This window comes from Lissotriton helveticus, chromosome 10, assembly GCF_964261635.1.
Source record: "Lissotriton helveticus chromosome 10, aLisHel1.1, whole genome shotgun sequence".
Taxonomy (NCBI): Eukaryota; Metazoa; Chordata; class Amphibia; order Caudata; family Salamandridae; genus Lissotriton; species Lissotriton helveticus.
This window is the reverse complement of record NC_136071.1, coordinates 73,490,175-73,512,401: the sequence shown is the minus strand read 5'-3', so window position 1 is coordinate 73,512,401 and position 22,227 is coordinate 73,490,175. Positions and strand designations below refer to the sequence as shown.

Below are 22,227 nucleotides of genomic sequence, written 5' to 3'. Positions count from 1 at the left end.
ATTCCAGTAGTGGATTTATTCATGCTTGCACCAAGAGGGCACCTCAGAGGTGCCCCTTAAACACCTACCAGTCTCTAGTGTGCTGGCTAACTGGTGTCAGGTCAGCGTGCCACCACAGACAGGTTTCTGACCCCCTGCAGGTGAGAGCTTACACACTCTGAGGGCAGAAACAATGCCTACTCTGGCCAGAGGTGTTGTCCTCCAAGCAGGATGGCTAAGTAATCAAAATCTCAAGTCAGGAGGTTTCAAAGGCCTATTCCACCTTTGATATGTGACTACAGCCTCCCCAAACAGTGGAAATGCAATCTCCTGCTCTGGGCCCATTTGGCACCAGGACAGGTGGGAAATTGGATATTCAGGTAGGTGTGGTGTGCTACCAAGCCAGGCACACCCCTCAGGTGCCCTGCCTGATATACCCCCTTTAGGAAAATTCTGCCATCTTGCTGATGGCAGAATTAGGAACTCTGGGACGGGTTTGCCCACTTGTGAGAAAGTGCCATCTTTCTTGCATTGGTATGCCCCACTTTTTTCTGAACTGCTGATGTGCTTTGACAGATTGTGCCCTGGGCTCCTGACAACCAGGTGCCCCGGGTCTGTGTTCCTTCCCTAAAGCTGTGTTGGGTCAGCGGTGCAATACCCAACGGGCAACACCTCTAAGAGGGGCTCTTTGGTGGATATCTTTTATCCAACTGCCGTATGGGTGAAGTACGGGTATGTGGCCAAGGTGGTGTAGACGTTATGGTGATTAAAATGGGGCTGAGGGTACCAGGATCAGGTTTATTCTGGGGGTCCCTTGCTCCAATTAAAAGAGATTTAGACTAGGCTCGAAGGGAAGTTATGTACCCCTGTGCAAGACTAGGCTAGTTTGTGTATGACTGGGTCGACATGATTCTCGCTACTTGTCCACTGACTAGCGATTCTTCAGGACCAATATCAGAATAAGTTTAAATCGTGTGAACTGTCTTTTCCTCCGTCTCGGAATATAAATATTAAATGGAAAAGGATGGTGTACCTGCGTTGCGCTCTAGCTGGGTGCCCTATGCCATTGGTGTGGGCACAGGAGCATGAGCTCTGTGCCCCTAAAGTACCCAGGGCCATTCCGGGGCACTATAAGTGCAGTGATGCCATTAAGACTACATGGTGCGGGGAGGTTGTCATTACGAACTCCACAACACCATAATGGCTACACTGAAGACTGACACATTTGATATCAAACTTCTCAGCACATTAAACCCACACTGATGCCAGTGTGGGATTTAATGTAAAATGCACCACAGAGGGTATCTTAGAGATGCCCCCTAAACCCTAACCTACAATCCACGTCTGGTCTGAGTGGCTGCCTGGGCTGCCACACAGCAGACATGTTGCTGGACCCCTGGGTGGAGAGCCCCTGCTCTCCTGGGCCTGCAACAATGCACATCCTGAGCGAGGCGCTATGTCTCCTCCCCCAGGACGGGCAGGGGGAAGCTTCAAAATCCTGACGCTCTTGTGAGCTTTCCCAGGCCACTTGCTGTACTTAGCAGCTGGCCCCCATCAGTTCTGACCACCACTCTGGCAGGAAGACTGGCGGGAAACCCTACATCAGGCAGGGGGGGTGTGCCAGCCTTTGCCAACCCCACCCCTCAGGTGGAGGAGGCGAGGTGAACGACCCCGGAAAAAGGCCATCTTGAAGATTGGGAGCCCAGCCCAATCACAGCTAGGCTCCTGCCTCCCTCCCACAGGAGAGGAGCAGGCTAGGGGGTGTGCCCACCCCAGGACAGGGACCTATTGGTCCCTGCCCTTGCCCTACCTGTAACGCCCCTAAAGTTAGTATTTAGGGACACCCTGAACCTTCCTTCCTCAGATCCCGATGAGAAAACAATAAAGAACATCAAGAAGAAGACCCGCTGTGCAGCTGCTAACAACAGGACGACACCAAGTGACTTGGCCCCAGCCCTACCGGCCTTTCGATCCTGGAACCTACTCCTGCTAAATCCCGGCGACTCCTGCGGACAGCAACCTTGGAACACCCGGAGGACCTGCCTGCCTTGACCCTCTAACAGACTGGGACTCCCATGAGCAGAGGCCCTGCTCCAACAGCAATACCCCTGGTGCCAGCCAGGAACCGCAAATCCAGCTCACTCTGCACCCGCCGAGCCCGGCCCATGCCCGAGTGATCCAAGACCATGAGGACGTCCCCCCGGTGACTGGGACTCCAAGTCCAGTGCCCAAAGACCCTCCTCGGCGACCCAGACGACGCCGGCAGCCTCCGAACCCGGGACCCCTCCAACCGCGACCAGCTGAGAGTAAGATTTCCAGACACCACAATACACCCCTGCACCCAGCTCCCTGCGGCTCCCTGTTCCTTCCTTTGGGATACCTACCTCTTCTACAAGATCCCAACTTGCCTCTCGAAGTGGTGGTCGCACCTGAAGAATCTCTGTACCCGAGTCTGCAGCCTTTGTTCACTTTTTGACTTTCCCATTGGATAACATTGAGCGCCCGACGGCTCAAAAGCACCCTGCACCCAGCTGCCAGAGTGCCGCTGGAAGCGCAACTACTACCCAACTCTACTTCCCCACTTGCCCTGAGTAAGTGACCAGGAGCGCAGCTCCCACAGCCGCTTTGCTTGCCTGCTTGCAGCCACCAACCGAAGGCCCCCTACCTTCCTTTGGATTGCATTGGGTCTACTCTCTCTGCACCCGGCTGCCCCTGTGCCGCTGAGGGTGTAACTACTGTATCTTCCCGACCCTGGAGTCTATGCCCAGAACCGTAACTTCACCAGTCGAGTACTCCCCTGCAAACCGATAGGTCACTTCCTTCCATAACATTGTCTGGTTTGACTCGAAAAATCTTCAAAGTGTGAAGATTTGAAACTTATAAATATTAATCTAAAATCAGCCGAATAACGAATTCCGAAGTACTCACCTGTGATCAGGAGAGAAGCCAGTCCTGAACCTTTTAACACAGTACTGAACCGCAAAAGTAATGTTAACCGTGTTTACTAGTAACCTGAATTTTCTCCAAAGGAAACCAGTGACTGCTTTTCTGTGAAATTTCTTCTAAGTGTCTATTTTTGCAAACTTCAGATATTCCTTAAAAATCGTCCCAACTACTGAAACGTAATTACTTACCTGTCTTAAGTAGAAATACCAGTGCTGGACCTAGGAGCCCAGTACTGGATTACAAAAGTAACGAGAACGTACTTTACCTGTGACCTGAATTTCCTCCCATAGGATAACATTGCTGGATTTTCACTGAAAAGTTTCTAAGTGTGAACTTTTAAAATACAGTTATATTCTTTAAAACTCACTGCTATAACCAAAACGCTTTAACTAGTCTGTTTTCAACTTAGGGCCCGGGACTGAATCTAGGATCCAGTCCTGGAGTTCCAAAAGTAATCTATAAAGTAATCAACTGCATTTATGTGGAAAAACCCATTGAGCTCAGTTAAATTGTGTTTAGAATTGTGTTGCCAATTGCAACCACTGTAGCTATTGTACTTACCAAGTCGATTGCCTTTCTGCAAAGTAATTACCTAAAGTCATTCATGTTGAGAAAAGTATATTTTTATACCTGTTGGTTCTAAAATAAAACTATATCTTTTGATATAAAAACAATTGGCCTAGAGTTCAGTTCTTGAGTGTGTGAAACCTTTTGCTGACTGAGTGTGATCAACAAATGCTTTACACTGTCCTCTGATACTGTCTTACTGCTCGACCAAGCTACCACTTTAGAGAGTAAGGTCATATCTGACTTCAACCTCTGTTATGCCTCTGGAGATTGAGGACTCTATACACGCTGTACGTTACTTTGGTCCAGTATATATATAGAGCCACTTTCTTACACCACCTCCCACAAGAAATGGTCATATAGGGTATGTAGTGACCTCAAGGATAAGTAGCCCATGGGCTGCCACCCTTCACTCCTCCTAACACTTAAAAATCCAGTATTTTACGGAGCCCAGGCACCAGAAATGCAGATTCTGTCTATCTAAGAAGGACACAAAAGTGCAGCTACCCTACCGGCCTGCCTGCTGTGCCCGACAGTTGCGCCAAAGACGACTCGTACTGCCACTGCTCTGCCTCCCTAAAACTTGGGGAGTACTGCCATCACTTCAAGAAGCAACCATCTCCTGTGGAGTAGCAGAGCTACTCCCCTGCTCCCTGAAGGCACCCAAGAAGATCTGTGAGGATTCCGCACCGCTAAAACCCGACACTGGAAAGCACACCTACACCCCGTGCCTCCCAGCCCAAGTTGAAGTGGGCCAACGTGGTCCTGAAACCCTCCAGAGTCTCACCCCACCTTGGGTTTGCCCAGACTGGACTCCCAAATGCAGTCTTCAGCCTCTAAGAGAGCAATTTGGCTTTTACATTGAGCCCTGTGCTCTTTTGTGGAACACCTGGACTCTGTGCATGTTATAGCCACCTAGAGGCATACCATTTACAGAGCCAGCTTCCTACAATGGAGGTCCTGTTGCGCGGTCCTTTGTCTTTTAATCGTCTGTACAGTGAGCCATACAGACTTGAACCAACTACGTTGACGGCCACCTTGGAAGAAAAATGTTTGTAAATGCACTCTTCCGATCAAAACTACTAGATGGGTGAATAATAAACAGCATGTGAATGTAGAAGATCTTCAATATTCAAAACTGTTCTTAGAATCATATAGCTGGCTTCTATCTGTGTAGGTGTAAAACAATTTCTTGCTAATGATTATGATGCAGTTACTCCCGAATATCCCACAGTTGACCCAAACATGAAAATAGAAATATAGCACCTAGCACTGAGATGGCTATAGAATTATTTGCTGTTGTATATCTTCGATCTTAGCTCTGTTTTAGTTTCCTATTTATTTTTTTCCAAACTTATGCTCTGACTGGTATTGGGTGTTTGTTTACTGTATCAATCTGTATTTGAATGTCTTAGACCCTGTATAGCTCATTCTCATTGACCTGTGAGAGAGCCTAAAATAAGTAACCTCTCCATTGAATTTGCGTGTACCAGTACTGTAGCCTCAGAATAAGTGTTAAATGGTAAGTTTCACAGAGGATGGTGGCCAGTAGCCACTAATAAAACCTCTAGGAAAGTCCTTCCAAAAAATGCTCTGCTGATGTCAGTGCGATTGCTGGTGAAAAATAATCTTGAGTTAGTCATTGTATTATTCTCTGATGTCAGTCAGTCTTGATAGAATTAACACCCACTAAGCTATTTTTGTTTTAAAGTTAATTAAATAGGGCAATTTTAGATCCAGCCTCTACATACCAGTGTAATGCAAAGCTCGACAATCTAGATCCTGTTGAGCTGCAAAACTAGTGTTGCAGGTTGTAGCTTCTTTCTTCACTTTTCCTGTAATGACTAAAACATTACCCCTTGCTTGTTAATTCCAGTCTTAGTTTCCTTCCATATCTTGTCTCCTACAGCAATTAAGGTTCCCCATTCCAGAGATTAGATCAATTCATCTCTAGTGATCGAGTATGTTTGAGTCTTATTTCAAGAGGCAAAACAATGTAGTTTCTTTTTCCAAAATGAATGTTAGTTTGTATCGTGAATGATTCGGTAGTTTTTCATGTTCTGTGTGCTCAGCAATTTTATTCTCTACAATGATTAGATTTTTTTTGCCTGCTACCGTTTTTAGCGTTTCATCCCTCTTTCACTGACGTGTTTACTTTTTATTTTCCCTTTTCCTCAGTGTCTCAGTAACGTTCCGCCACTGACAGAATATTTCATAAACAACTTGTATCTAAAAGAGCTGAACTTCAGTAACCCGTTGGGCATGAAGGGGGAGATTGCAGAAGCATATGCGGACATCATAAAGCAGATGTGGTCGGGACATCACTACTCCGTAGTACCCCGCATATTTAAGGTAAAATAATGGTCTGGGAAGTGTGAACACTACCAGAACTCTTACACCTTCTTCCTCATGCCAGCAGAGCGTTTCCTAAATTTAGAAACAATGTGTTCGAGGCATATAAGCTGCAGATTACACACTGTGCATAGATGGCCACCTAGTGTTGGGCCCAGATGTTTGCAGTTTGTTTTTGTTGTAGAAAAGTCTTTGGAAGTCACAGGACAGGTGACTCCTCCTTTGGATCATACTGCGCATGGGCTTCGGCTCCATCCCCAGATTGTTTTTTTCCGCCATCGGGCTCGGATGGGTTTCCAGCGCTCCGTGTTGGAACCAATTTCCTTCGACGCGCAATCCTCACCAGCTTCCACAATTTAGTTACGGACGCGTTTCCAGTCGACGCTACTCCAACATCGAAGATTTCGATTCCGGTCATCGATGACGGCTTTCGGGTCTAACTAGGCCTTGACTCCAGCTCATGGAAAGGACGCCATTTAAAAAGTGTCCTCAATGTGGGTCGAAGTTTCCCCACACCGACCTTCATGAGGTGTGTATCCTTTGCCTCTCCCCGGAGCACGAGGCCAGAGACTGTTCCGCTTGTGCCTCCTTCCGCTCCAAGAAGACGATCCGGGACCGAAGAACTTGGAGAACAGTGACTCGATCTTCAGCTCCGATTCGAGACGACATCTTCGCAGAGGGCGTCGACAGCACCTCCGAGGCAGAAGATTCCGAAGTCGAGGACATCACTCCAGCACAGCGGGTCGTAAGTAAGACCGTCGACCCCGACCCTTCCTCGACACAGTCAAAAAAGGCTCCGGTCACACCCTCGGGCTCGGGTGCACACCGAGACACTGCTTCTACTGCCCCACCTTCGGGCCCGGCTAAAAAGCTACCTAAGCCTTCCGGCGACTCGGGCTCGAGTCGGTCTCCCCACGGTGCCGGTGCACACCTACCGGCACCGATAAAGACATCACCTACCACGCCGCCATAGAAACAATCGGCTCTGAAGCATACCGCTAGTAACTCGGCACCGAAACCCAGGTCGTAACCAAGCAAACATGCTTCGGATTCAAAAAGACCACTGGAACCGAAAAAACCATCGGATCCGAAAAAACCATTGGAGCTGAAGAAGACTCCTGCTTCTCCTGTTAAAGACATTGCCAAAAAAGCAAAAGAAGCTACTTCGGTGCCGAGACCTCCTTCTGCACCAAAAGAACGGCCTCCTGCAGAGGACTTATTTCATCCAGACCCTGCACAAAAGACTCTGGTTAAAGATCCAATCACTGGTCGATTAACTCGAAGTTAAAAAAAACGACCAAAAAAGGACATGGCTACCTCTCCTCTAAGAGTTCCTTCCCCTTCTCCTCCACCTATGCCATCACCACCTGTGCCCCTACCATAACATTCCCCTACATCCTCTATCATACCAGATGATGACAACAGGGATGATAGCCCTGATGATATAGGGGGTAATGCAGATGATCCATCTATTCCTCCAGGCTCACCTGACCCGTGGGATGATTATAACACCCCAGGCATCCCAAATGTCCCTCAGGACAACATATACCCCTCTAGGCCTTCCCCACCAGAAGCCACTACGGGCTTCAATCAATTAGTACACAAAGCTGCTCAGTATCATGGGGTGGACATGCATACAGACCCAGTAGATGAAGACCTCCTAATGGACACCTTTGATAATGCACAAAGACTCTCATCCATTTTAACCATGCTTAAAGGAGTGATTAAGCATGCTCCTGAAGTCTTCAAAGACCCAGTTAGAACTCTGGTCATGAACCCAAGAATAGAGAAGAAATATAAAGCCGTCCCTTCAGACCCAGCATATGTTAAAGGCCCAGTCCCACTAGACTCGCTTGTGGTTTCCAATGCACGCAAAAGAGCAAATTAACAAACATCAGGTGAAGCTCCCCCACCAGATAATCTAAGCTCCTTGACGCATCCGGGAAAAGAACTGCGTCTCAAGCAGCAAACATGTGGCGTATTGCCAATACACAAGCATTATTGGCAAGATATGACAGGGCACATTATGACGAATTAGAATCGTTAATGCAGCACCTCCCTGATAAGAACAAAGATAGAGCAAATGAGCTTATCCAAGAAGGAAAAAATATTACAAACACCTCCATTCGTTGTGCACTTGATGCAGCAGACACTGCCTCCAGAGCAGTTAACACCAGTGTTTTGTTGCGTAGACATGCCTGGCTACGCATATCAGGGTTCAAACCTGATGTCCAACGTGCTATAACCCTTCGATGAGCAACATTTATTCGGACCCAATGTAGATGTATCCCTTGAAAAGATGAAAAAGGATAGAGATACGGCCAAATCTATGGGAGCCCTGCAGTCGCAGGCTCCCAGACGTTAATTTTGCTGCTCATCTTACAGAGGCGCCACCAGGGGATAATCTTCAGACACACCTTCTAACTCGTACAAAGCCCCCACACAATCCACCTATAGTAGGTGCTACCAAAGGGGTGGTTACAGAGGTAACAACAATAAGGGCAGAGGTAAAAACAACAACTCCCGCTCTGCCTCTACCCCTGCCCAATGACTCCCCTCCCCTTCCCCCGCCCCATTCCACTCCTGTCGGGGGAAGACTACAACAACACTTTGCAGCCTGGGTAAACATCACATCAGACAGGTGGGTGCTTCAAATAATTCAGTCAGGTTACTGTCTAGAAATAACATCCACCCCCCCCCCCCCCAAACATACCACCCAGGCAGCGTCCTATGTCGCAGGAACATTTGTCACTGCTCAGGCAGGAAGTGATATCCCTCCTGCACAAAAATGCAATAGAAATAGTCCAATACATCAGCAAAACAAAGGAGTATACTCCCTATATTTCTTAATCCCAAAGAAGGACCGATCTCTAAGACCTATCCTAGACCTCAGACCTCTAAACTTTTACATACAGTCCGATCATTTTCATATGGTCACACTCCAACAAGTCCTTCCTCTCCTGTTACAAAACGACTTCCTTGTCACACTAGATCTCATGAACGCCTACTTTCACATTTCTATCCACATAGCGCACAGAAAATATCTCAGATTTGTGCTGGACGGGCAGCACTACCAGTTCAAAGTGCTCCCATTCGGTGTCACAACAGCACCAAGGGAGTTTACCAAATGCCAAGCAGTGGTAGCAGCACACTTAAGAAGACAGCATATTCACGTCTTCCCATACCTAGACGACTGGCTCGTAAAAGCCAGCTCATACAGCCAGTGTGTACAACACACTCACGCTGCGATATAACTGCTCCGCGACTTGGGGTTCACAGTAAATCACACCAAGTCACATCTGCAACCTTCACACATACAACAATATCTCGGCGCTACAATAAACACCCAACTAACACTAGCCTATCCCACTCCAGTCAGGATAACAAGTGTACAAACTCTCCTAACAAGATTCAAACTGTAACACTCGCTTCCAGCTAGAGTGTTCATGCAGCTCATAGGAATGATGGCATCTTGCATATTTATAGTACCTCACGCAAGACTGCAAATCCATCCACTTCAAGAGTGCCTAGCACGCCAATGAAACCAGGCTCGTGGTCAATTAACAGACCTAGTGTTGGTAGACAGTCGGACTCATCGCTCTGCAATGGTGGAGCACCAACAACCTTTCAAAGGGCCGACCGTTTCTAGAGCCAGTTCCTCAAAAAATCATGACATCGGACGCATCGCTCGCTTGCTGTGGAGCTCACCTACTGCATCACACCATGCAAGGCAGGTGGACACCGCAACAATTGTTACTCCACATCAACCACTTGGAGTTACTAACTGTTTTTCTAGCCCTAAAAGCATTCCAAAAACAAGTATCAGGCAAAGCTGTCTTATCCGCACAGACATTATGACAGCCATGTACTACATAAACAAACAAAGGGGAACACACTCTCTGCAGCTCTCTGTTAGCACAGCAGATATGGAGATGGGCTATACCACTAAAGATCTTCCTCCTAGCCCAACACGATCCTGGAGTACAAAACACCATGGCAGATCTGCTAAGTCGACAGACACAGCAGATCCACGAATGGGAACTTCATCCGCAAGTTCTTCAACCGTTCTTTCAAATGTGGGGACAACCTCAGATAGACCTCTTTGCCACCCATGAAAACGCAAAATGCCCAAACTTCGCCGCCAGATATCTACACCCGCTGTCCAAATGCGATGTGGATGAACTGGTCAGGACAATTTGCGTACGCTTTTTCTCCTCTCCCACTACTTCCCTTAGTGGTATGCAATCTACAGCAACGTTCCCTAACACTCATTCTAGTTGCTCCAACTTGGTCCAGACAACCGTGGTACACCACGCTGTTGCAACTATCTGTGGTGCCACACCAGAAACTAAGCCTATCTCCACGCCTATTAACACAGAACCATGGAGAGATCAGACACCCGGACCCAGCTCAGCTCAACCTAGCGATGTGGCTCCTGAAGTCATAGTTTGGTTACCGCAACCTTCCTCCAGAATGCATGAACGGTATTAAAGAAGCTAGACGTTCCACTATTAGAGTATGTTATGCAGCTAAGTGGAAACGGTTTGTGATATACTGTCAAAACAACCACATAAATCCTTTAGATGTCTATTCAGCACATCATAGGATACATATAACACCTTCAAAAGTGTAATTTAGCCTACACGTCTATCAGACTACACATTGCTGACATTGCAGCATATTTACAAAATAGACAACATCTATCTCTTTTTAGAGTACCTGCTATAAAAGCTTTCATGGAAGGACTCAAAAGAATAATCCCTCCCAGAAAGCCACCTTCACCAGTGTGGAACTTAAACATTGTTCTCACATGGTTAATGGGATCTCCCTTTGAACCGTTACGTAAATGTGAATTGCAATTCCTAACTTGGAAAGTAGCTTTCCTAGTAGCTATTACTTCTCTCAGAAGAGTTAGTGAACTACAAGCATTTACCATTCAAGAACCCTTTCTGCAAATGCATCATAACAAAGTGGTTCAACGTACTAATCCTAAATTCCTCCCAAAAGTCATTTCACCATTCCATCTAAATCAATCTGTTGAGCTGCCCATATTTTTCTCGCAGCCACAAACAGTCGCAGAAAGAGCTCTACACACCTTAGATGTCAAAAGAGCATTACTGTACTACATCGAAAGGACACAAACTTTTCATAAAACTAAACAACTTTTTGTCTTTTTCACCACCACATAAAGGCAACCCAATATCAAAATCGGGGATAGCTAGGTGGATTGTTAAATGCATACAAATATGTTAACAGAAAGCCAAACGTACGTTAACAATTCCTCCAAAAGCTCTTTCTACAAGGAAAATATGGGCTTCAATGATATTCTTGAGGAACATTCCCCTAGATGATATATGCAAAGCAGCTACATGGTCTACACCAGTGTTTCCCAAACTGTGGTCCGCGGACCCCCAGGGGTCCGTGACACATTCCCAGGGGGTCCGCAGGCAACCGTTTTAAAAGCACAGAAAAGTTTCTTGTATAATTAGCAGCTTTCCAGCAACAATAAAAGTGTCAAGAGAATGCCAGTGATTAATGTACCTGCTGGAGCTGAGGAGAGTTTTGTTTAGTGGCAGCTTTGACTTTACTAATGTAGCACAGAGGTTTAATGTGCCTACTGCAAAGAACGTGTAACATGTATTTTAAAAAGCAGCATTTTATGGGCATAGGTTTGTGGTTACTGCTTTTGTCACAGAGATTCTTTTGTTACTGTGCACTTCATAAGTGACAATCGTAATGTAGCAGAGGGACCTATAAACTGTCATTAAAGAGCTGCTTGCAAACTGCATGGTACCAGTTAGTAACTTTTGTTTTTTCCCAGCTATTCATTATCCTGATGATGCTAAAGATTTATTTGGATGGAAATACATTTTTAATGTTAAAGTCAGTGCTAGCCACTGTGTTATGTTCTGAATCCTGAGTTTGTGCTTTTCCAGACCAAGCACTCTTTAAACATTTTATATACACACTGTTTTACATGTACCATTCAATGTCTATATGTGTGTGATGTAAAGTGCTTTGACATCCTACAATGGTATGAGATGCTATAAAACAAATGAAATACATGTGACAGAGGGGCTATTACTTCAATATAAAATACTAAGGGCCAGATGTACGATCCGTTTTTATATGCGTGAACAGGTTTGTGAACCCACGTTCACATGCAAAAACGTATTGGGCTATGTACATTGCCTATTTCGCGAGTCGCAATTTGTTTGCGACTTGCTAAATAGGTTTTGCAACTTGCTATTTGGAAGGGGCATTCCCTTCCAAATAGCGAGTCTTAAAACCATGTACAAATGTTTTGCGGTCGCAAAACACTCGCAATTACCACTTACTTCAAGTAGATGGTAATGCATTTGCCACTGGGATGCATGCAAAATTATTTTTTAAGGGCAGGCAGTGGTCCCAGGGACCTCTGCCTGCCCGTAGAAAATGAAACGAAAACGTTTCATTTTCTTTTTTTTATTTTTTTTAAATGCATGGTAAATGGGCTGCATTTTTTTTAAACTGCTTTATTTAAAAGCAGTCCCAGACATGGTGGCCTACAGAGCCCAGCAGGCACCATACCTAGGAGGGCTGGCATTCCCAATAGGCTCGCAAATTGTGAGAGGCTCATTAATATTAATGAACCTTGCAATTTGCGACCCCATTGGGAATCCGAAACAGTGTTAAACACACTGTTGTACATTTCATTTAGCGACTCGCAATTTGCCACTCGCAATGTGTCGACAATAGCGAGGCTCTAAATGAAATGGTCGTACATCTGGCCCCAAAATCCATAGGGGCAGATTTACAAGCCCCTTGCTCAGCTTTTACGCCACCGTTGCGTCACTTTCGTGATGCAGCTGCGACGCAAAAGATGCGCCATGGTGCAGGGTATTTACAACTTGACGCATCTGAGAGATGCGCCACGTTGTAAAGCTCTGCGCCAGAAGGAGGCGTTCCGGCGCAGGAACGCCTCCTAAAAGTGGCTGAGTGAAATCTACAAGATTTCACTCAGTCACTTTGGGGCCCATGCTGCGTCAAACCCCTGCGCCTGCTTGAAACAGGCGTAAGGATTGACGCAGCATTAACAAGATTCGGCACCCCAGAGTATTGCTGGAGCTGTGTCGCGCTTGCGACGCAACTCCAGATATGCGCCACCTTTACGGCACAGATGCGTCATGCATCTGTGCTTTTTTGCCCCATGAGGCGCAGCATTGTAAATACGGCGCATCAATGGTGGCAAAGGCATGGCGCACAATAAGTGGCGCATCCCTGCTGATATGCATGGATGCGTCACTTATTGTAAATATGCCCCTAAGTACTTTGAGAATTTGTTTTGTGTGCACACGTGTGTATTTTTTTCGAATTACTGTTTTAATATTTGAAATTTAACTCATACAAATTGCTTGGAGGTCCCCGGCTTCCAGTGGTGACTCAATGGGGGTCCTCAGGAGCCAAAAGTTTGGGAACCACTGGTCTACACCACACACATTCACAAAACACTATTGTGTAGATGTGCAAACTAAACAACAAGCCACTGTGGGCCAGGCTGTACTAAAAACTCTGTTTCAAACAAATGCAACAGATCCGGGTAGTCGCCGCTAAAGGTGGGTACTGCTATACAATCTATGCACAGTGTGTAATCTGCAGCTCATATGCCTCGAACGGAAAATGCTACGTTCGAGGCATGTGGGCTGCTAAATTCATATCTATTGCATAGCTCGCCGCCTAGTGTTGGGTCCGGATGATTGCACATTGTTGTCCTGGAAGAGTCTTCGAAGTATCACGAGATAGGTGGCTCCTCCCCTGGACTACAGTGCGCATGGGCATCGACTCCATCCCCAGATTGTTTTTTTCCGCCATTGGGTTCGGATGTGATTTCGACGTCTCCGTGTCGGAATCGAAAAAATCTCTTCTTTAAGGCCAAAAGGCCTTTGTTACCTGCGTCGGTATTGTTTGCGTACGGTCTCGAGCATCTCCGGCTCTTTGAGTCGGAATTCTGCGGAGTCGAGTAACTCCTCGGACATCGAGGCCCTCTCGTCGCAGCAAGACCCAGACGAACTTATCATGGAGCGGAGCCCGTTCAAGTTCTGCCCCGTCTGTGGATCCAAATATCCACATATCGACGTGCATCCAGTCTGTAATAAATGCCTCTCGCCGGACCACAACGAGGACAACTGCATGGCCTGCTCTAAGTTCAGGTCCAAGAAAACGCTCAAGCTTCGGCGCGCGGTGCGCCTTGAGGCCCAGCGAGCGGCTCCGGCACCCGACGACATATTCGACGACCCCGCAGAAGAAGGCCGAAGCAATCATCTTCAGATTTCACCACCGTCGACAAAGGTCCAGGCCGATCCCGAAGAAAACGTCGAAGGACAGGGCCAAGACCTTGAATACGTCGAGGAGGTAGGGGACGACGACGAAGTATATGGGGCCGCGGAAGATAGCTCAGAGGAAGAGCTATGCCCCGAAAGTTACATGACTCAGGCTCAGGTCACGGGATCGCCACTCGGCCTTACCCACGACCCTGCACCGCTATCCCCGGCCCCGCCTTCTGGCCCGGCCACGGACACTCCAGCGGAGCCGCCATTGCGCGTATCGAAACCGAAACCTTCGGAATCGACTACACCAAAGATGGCCGACGTCGCTCCAAAAACGAAACCGAAACCATCGGATTCGACAACACCTACAATGGCCGACGTCCCAACAAAAATATCAAAGCCTGCTCCCTCATCGACTCCGGCGCCCTCCGGCCCCCCGAAGTCGAAGAAACCTGTCGAGTCGACAGCGCAGCAGAAGGTGGCCAAGGACCCGTCCTCTAAGAAGGTTGTCCATCACGCTAAGCCTGTTGACACGCCTTCGGACACAGCTGCGGCGCCAACAAGTAAACGCACGGTCGAAGCGAAGTCAACTAAGAGCCACGATACGAAGGCCGGAGGCACAACGCATCGGCACACGGATGCCGGGTCTGCAGCACCGGCGTCGGCACCTAAGCCTACAACGGAGCCAACAGCCGTTGGAGCTAAAGATTCGTCGGCGGAACACTCGTCGACACCGAGGGCCTCCGACGCTACCGAACATCGGCCGTCGGTTACCAAATCCTCCGCCTCGTTCACAAAACAGGTCAGCGACTCCCTCAAACGTATTCGGGAGAAGACTTCGACGGCAACGGGTCCCACGCCGTCGGCTCCGAAAACGGTGGACACACCTGCGAAGACTTCGAGCAAGCTTCTCTACACTCTGCCACCTAAGGTGGCACCAAAGGCATTTGCACCCAGATCGGTGCCGAAGATCACTGACACGTCAGCACCCTCGACGCAAAGTGGCCGCTCGGATCGACTTCAAGCCTCAGAAGAACAATCTGAGCATTACATCGATGCCGACACGGGGAAATTGACCCTCTACAAAAGAAAGATCACTTCCCAGCCATTGGAATCCTATAACTGCAAACACAACAATGATGGACAGAATGTGGATCAATGTCACACATTCACCCCAGTCCAAAGATCTGGGCCCAAATCCATCGTTTTTCCACTCCACACCACCCTGGGTTAGACAATGGCGATATGCAAATCAGCGCTGACCCTGTGCCCCATGGGAACAGTCCAGTCCGAACTACAAAAGCCATGTCCTTCCCAGAACGGAAACAAGCATCCGAGGACCGGCCCGGTTTCGAGGTAACACCTCATCAGCCCGGCTAGCTTGATTCCAGTGGTGTGGAGTGCCTGGGACTCACGTCTGAGCATCCCCAGTACACTTAGAGCGGTAACTGCAAACACAACAATGATGGACAGAATGTGGATCAATGTCACACATTCACCCCAGTCCAAAGATCTGGGCCCAAATCCATCGTTTTTCCACTCCACACCACCCTGGGTTAGACAATGGCGATATGCAAATTAGCGCTGACCCTGTGCCCCATGGGAACAGTCCAGTCCGAACTACAAAAGCCATGTCCTTCCTTCCTTTATTGGAATCCTATGTCATTCCACTAAAAAGGACAAGGCCGGCACAGGACATTCCTGCCCTTGTTGAACCTATTCAGCCACCTCCAAGAAGGAGTCCATCACCTTCCCCCAACCAGTCAGGGGGAGAGGATGACGACCAAGATGAACAGTACAATTTCCCTGCAGACAATGACCCTGATGGTCAACAGGGGTCATATGATGACACTGGTGACCAAGGAGGTCATCAGGTGGTACAGGAACCACAGGGGTTTGGTGCACGTACATCACCAACTGAGGATTCCGCAGCATTTAATGCTTTGATAGAGCGGGCCGCTGCAAATCATGATGTGGACATGCATGCTGACCCGGTGGAGGAAGATTTTTTGTTTGACACTTTCTCTGTCTCAGAACGAACAGTCAAGACACTTCCTATGCTAAAAGGTGTCCTTAAGCATGCCCCAGAGATCTTTAAGGAACCTACCAGGGCGAGAGTGGTGAATCCACGTATTGAAAAGAAATACAGACCCGCACCTGAAGACCCGGCTTATATTCGGGGACAGTTGCCTCTGGATTCGTTGGTGGTCGCCAATGCCCGCAAGAGGGCAAACTCCCAAACAACTGGTGAAGCTCCTCCCCCAGACAAGGAGTCGAAAGTGCTTGAGGCATCGGGCAAAAGAGTGGCTGCGCAGGCTGCCAATATCTGGCGTATATCAAACACACAGGCACTATTGGCACGATACGATAGGGCGCATTACGACACCCTAGAACAGCTCCTTCAACACCTTCATGATGAGTTTAAGGAGGCAGCCGAAATGCTCATACAAGAGGGAAAGCTCATCTCAAACGCAGCAATAAAGTGTGCACTTGATGTGGCTGATACAGCGGCTAGGGCAATTAACACTAGCGTCATGTTACGGCGACAAGCATGGCTTCGCATATCAGGCTTTAAACCAGATATTCAAACAACAATACTCAACCAGCCCGTTAATCCTGACAGACTGTTTGGCCCAGATGTTGACACCACCCTCGAAAAAATTAAAAAGGACAATGAAACTGCTAAGTCCATGGGGGCGCTTCAGTCCCAACAATTCAGGGGGAGCACTTTTCGTCGCTCAGGAGCACGTGGTGTTACCAGAGGACACTTGGGTCAACAGACACAATTCACGAAGGGTGGTGCACAATCCTTGTACCCAAAGCAGGGTAGAGGAGGTAACAGAGGTAACAGTGCCAAGGGCAGAGGCAGAGGAAACAACAACTCCCGTTCCTCTGCCGCCAACAAACAGTGACTCTCTGTCACTGCCCCCCGACCATCCAACACCTGTCGGGGGGAGACTCCAGCAGTTCCTGCCCGTCTGGACATCCATCACCACAGACAGGTGGGTAAGACAGCTTATCCAGTACGGTTATTGTTTGGAGTTAACATCAACTCCACCCACCATTCCCCCAAAACAACGTCCTATGTCGGCAGAGCACTTGCACTTATTGCAGCAGGAAGTTGTGGTGATGCTGCAAAAAGGCGCAATCGAGCTCGTACCGGTGGAGGAGGAAGGCACAGGGGTCTATTCCCTGTACTTCCTTATCCCAAAAAAGGACGGATCCCTCAGACCCATTCTGGATCTACGCCCCCTCAACCTGTATATACTGTCAGAACACTTTCACATGCTTACACTGCAGCAGATTCTTCCCCTGCTGAACCAAGGGGACTTCCTAGCAACCTTGGACCTCAAGGATGCTTATTTCCACATACCACTCCACCCATCCCACAGAAAATACCTCAGGTTCACCATTCAAAACAGGCACTATCAGTTCAAAGTCCTACCCTTCGGAGTGACCACTGCCCCCAGAGTATTTACAAAGTGTCTGGCGACAGTTGCGGCGCACCTCAGGAGGCAGAACATACATGTCTACCCTTACCTAGACGACTGGCTCGTTCAAGCAAAGTCAGAACAACAGTGCGCCGCGGACATGTCCCACACCATTCACCTCCTTCACAGTCTGGGGTTCTCGCTAAACTACCCAAAGTCGCACCTTCAACCAGCCCATGTGCGGCAGTATCTGGGCGCGACAATAAATGCCCTGACTGCTATGGCTCAGCCAAACCCGGTCAGGATCGACAACATTCAGTCGCTGATCCAGAGGTTCAGGCCGCAACACTCCCTACCAGCGAGAGTGTTCATGCAGTTGATAGGCATGATGGCCTCCTGCATCTTCATAGTCCCGCACGCAAGGTTGCACATGCGTCCGCTCCAAGAATGCTTGGCAAATCAGTGGACACAGGCTCAGGGACAACTGACAGACCTAGTGTTGGTGACCGGTCGGGCATACAACTCTCTGCATTGGTGGAATCCACACAACCTTTGCATGGGACGACCGTTCCAAGAGCCCGTGCCACAGATTACCCTAACGACGGACTCATCTCTCCAAGGGTGGGGAGCTCATGTGCTCCACTACACGGTGCAGGGACTATGGTCCACCCAGGAACAGAAGTTGCACATCAACTACCTGGAATTGATGGCAATCTTCATGGCGCTCAAGTCCTTCAAAGTACATCTGTGCAACAAGGTCGTGTTGATCCGGTCGGACAACATGACAGCCATGTACTACATCCAAAAGCAGGGAGGTACTCACTCGCCACAGCTGTCTCATCTGGCTCAGAGCATGTGGAAGTGGTCCATTCAGAGGAACATTTTCCTCATGGCAGAACACCTCCCGGGCAAGGACAATCAGATGGCGGATCTGCTCAGCAGAAACAGCCATCAAATGCACGAGTGGGAGATACATCCATCAGTACTCCACCCGTACTTCCAGCAGTGGGGTCATCCAGAGATAGACCTGTTTGCCACAAAGGAAAACGCAAAATGCCAAAGCTTTGCCGCCAGGTTCTCTCATCCGGACTCGCAAGGCAATGCGATATGGATGAACTGGTCAGGCAGATTTGCGTACGCTTTTCCCCCCGGCGCCTCTCATTCCGCTGGTGGCAAGAAAGCTAAAGCAACACTCGATGACGCTTATCCTGGTTGCTCCAACGTGGGCACGCCAACCATGGTACACCACGTTTCTAGAACTTTCCGTGGTACCGCATCAAAGGCTGCATCTCTCCCCAAGCCTCTTGACGCAGAACCATGGCGACATTCAGCATCCAGATCCGCAACAGCTCAACCTGGCGATCTGGCTCCGGAGGTCCTAGAGTTTGGCTACCTCAACCTGCCTCCAGAATGCATGGATATCATACGCGAGGCAAGAAAGCCCACTACCAGAGCTTGCTATGCAGCAAAATGGAAGCGGTTTGTCATTTACTGTACAGAACACAATATCAACCCGCTAGATGCATCCATTCCTAACATCATCTGCTATTTGTTACATCTTTACAAATGCAATCTAGCGTACGCTTCCATTCGGATACACTTATCCGCCATAGCGGCTTATCTCCAGAACAGGCAGCATCTCTCTGTTTACAGGGTGCCTGCCATTAAAGCCTTCCTGGAGGGACTGAAACGAGTCATTCCTCCAAGGACACCACCAGCTCCAGTGTGGAACCTCAATGTGGTCCTCACTAGGCTGATGGGCCCACCTTTTGAGCCACTGCACTCCTGCGAAATGCAGTTTCTAACATGGAAAGTGGCTTTTCTCATTGCTATTACTTCGCTCAGACGTGTTAGTGAGCTGCAAGCGCTCACAGTCCAGGAGCCATTCATACAAATTCATTCAAACAGGGTAGTGCTACGCACTAACCCCAAATTCCTTCCAAAGGTGGTGTCACAGTTTCATATCAACCAAACTATTGACCTGCCCGCATTCTTCCAAAACCCGCAAACAGTAGCGGAAAGAATGCTTCATACATTGGACGTTAGTAGGGCGTTGATGTACTACATTGACAGAACACAACCCTTTAGGAAAACACAACAACTTTTTGTTGCCTTCTCAGCACAGCACAAAGGCAACCCTATTTCCAAGGCAGGAATAGCCAGATGGATTGTTAAGTGCATTCACATCTGTTATCAAAAGGCTAAACGTACTTTAACAATACCCCCAAGGGCGCACTCCACACGCAAGTTGGGGGCCTCCATGGCTTTCCTAGGGAACATCCCTTTGGAAGACATTTGTAGAGCAGCCACGTGGTCTACACCGCACACATTTACCAAACATTACTGTGTCGATGTGCATTCCAAACAGCAAGCAGCTGTAGGACAGGCTGTTCTCAAGACACTCTTTCAGACGTCTGCAGCTGGCACGGGCAACCGCCCTTAATGGAGGGACTGCTATGTATTCTATGCAATAGATATGAATTTAGCAGCCCACATGCCTCGAACTGAATATGCTACTTATTATGCATCTGTTCTTGGCATGTAGGGCTGCTAACATTCATATCGCCCGCCCTCCTCCCCGGTGCCCGTAGCGGCTGCAGATACTCTCTTGCATTCAATCATTAGCATGGACATCCTTTACACTATTTCACTCCATCTCTGCCACAATGGCTAAAAACAATCTGGGGATGGAGTCGATGCCCATGCGCACTGTAGTCCAGGGGAGGAGCCACCTATCTCGTGATACTTCGAAGACTCTTCCAGGACAACAATGTGCAATCATCCGGACCCAACACTAGGCGGCGATCTATGCAATAGATATGAATGTTAGCAGCCCTACATGCCAAGAACAGATGCATACTGGTAAGTAGCATATTCATTACCAGTATGCATCTGTTCTTGGTATGTAGAGCTGCAGAGTTACACACGCCCACCCGGCTGCCTTTATCTGTTCCAGTATTATCTTAATTAGATACAAATCACATGGACATCACTACTTCTTGTACAGCTCCATCACTTCCCTAATGGCGAAAAACAATCTGGGGATGGAGCCGATGCCCACGCGCAGTATGATCAAAAGGAGGAAGTCACCTGTCGCGTGACTTCCAAAGACTTTTCAACAACAAAAGCATACTGCAAACATCCGGGCCCAACACTAGGTGGCCATCTACTCACAGCGTGTAACTCTGCTGTTCTACATGCCAAGAACAGATGCATACTGGTAAGAATCATTTTCCTTATTGGATAACCGGTTTACAACAACTTAAAGGAGTTAGAGCTGACACATTGAAAGTTATTACACTCACTTTAGAACCGTTTCTTCTGTTTAAATGTGCCAGTTCTATTGGGGGGGGGGCATTTAGTTGAAGCCGAATGCAGCCACTCAGATGTTGCTTTTTGATAACAGATTTATACACCTCGCACCCTGCCTTTTTAACTTGTAGGGGCTTAATGTTGGATTCAGCTTAATTTTCCTATTTATGTCCCACATAACAGATTTGTGGGTGTTACTATAAACTGGATGCTCCTTGCTGAACCCCTAGTTTACACATCTGATGAGCCTTTATATGCCGTCACCTTCACACCTGCGCATGAAATATGAGGTTGCTTTCTCAGCTGTGTTAAAGTGCTAATGTAAGCTGCACCAGTACCAGCTTTTTAATAGATGGTGGATAATTACTCTAGCCAAATTGTACAGACAAAGTGAGCAAATCACTTCCCTCCACCCCTGCTTCCACAAACACCTTTCTTCAAATTATTCCATTCTCTGTTGCTTCTTATCCCCGCCTTTCCAGTTCAGGGAGAGGAGAGTGTAGGTGTTCTCCTTGTCAGTTGTAGCACAGTTTCCAAGATAAATTGCTGAGAAGTGTTGGGACACACGTCCCTTGTATGTTTTGGTAAAGCTATTCCACTTTTTACTTTCATCTTCTGTAACATACATCATGGGGCCATGGGTGAGCGCACTTTAGCCATTGATCAGTTATTGTGCCATTCACACTTTACCCAGCTTATCATTGGGCAATGGGTGTTTCCACTTCAGTCACTGATCAGGTATTCAGCATTTCACTTTTTTCTACCGCCTACCTCAGCATATGACAATCTATCAGCCATGTCCGGCACTAATCTGTTTTTGTGCCATTAACATTTTATTTCCAGCCACCGCAACATACACCATGGGCAATAAGCAAGTCCACTTCAACCATTGATAAATTAGTGCGCCATTCATATTTTACTTAGACCCAACACATCATTTATATATTTCCTACTTGCGGTCACCAGTAGGTAGTTATAGTTAAGAGCATGTTTCCATAGGAAAAAAGTTTTTTGACTTGCCTATCTTTGGGCAGAATATTTTGCCTTCCCAGTTACCACAGATCGGTGGGTTTTTATTGGTTGTTCAGCCTTCTTAGGCCCACACTTTTCTATATACTCCTGTTTCTGTTCGGATGTTTGGCAGATCGTGCAGCTATTCTAGCTTGTTCGGTGTTGGCAGTAGAGAGAATCACCGAGGTGGAGAGGGGCAAGTGTTGCTACTAATGGTGGTTTTTGATCACTGAGAAAGATAACCGGATCAGGCCAATTATGGATCTGTGGTTCCTCAGTGCCTTTGTTTAGAAAGACCAATTGAAGATTGAGATCTCTCCTTG

The 22,227-nt window shown here is 47.8% G+C and overlaps 1 protein-coding gene across 1 annotated transcript in view; it reads left to right on the top strand.

The window, feature by feature from the left end:
- USP11 (ubiquitin specific peptidase 11) overlaps positions 1–22,227 on the top strand; it is a 452,733-nt gene that overhangs the window by 206,648 nt on the left and 223,858 nt on the right. The window contains exon 8 of the mRNA XM_078664784.1: positions 5,671–5,844. Coding sequence (XP_078520910.1) covers positions 5,671–5,844 — 174 coding nt within the window. The remainder of the gene's footprint in view (positions 1–5,670; positions 5,845–22,227) is intronic.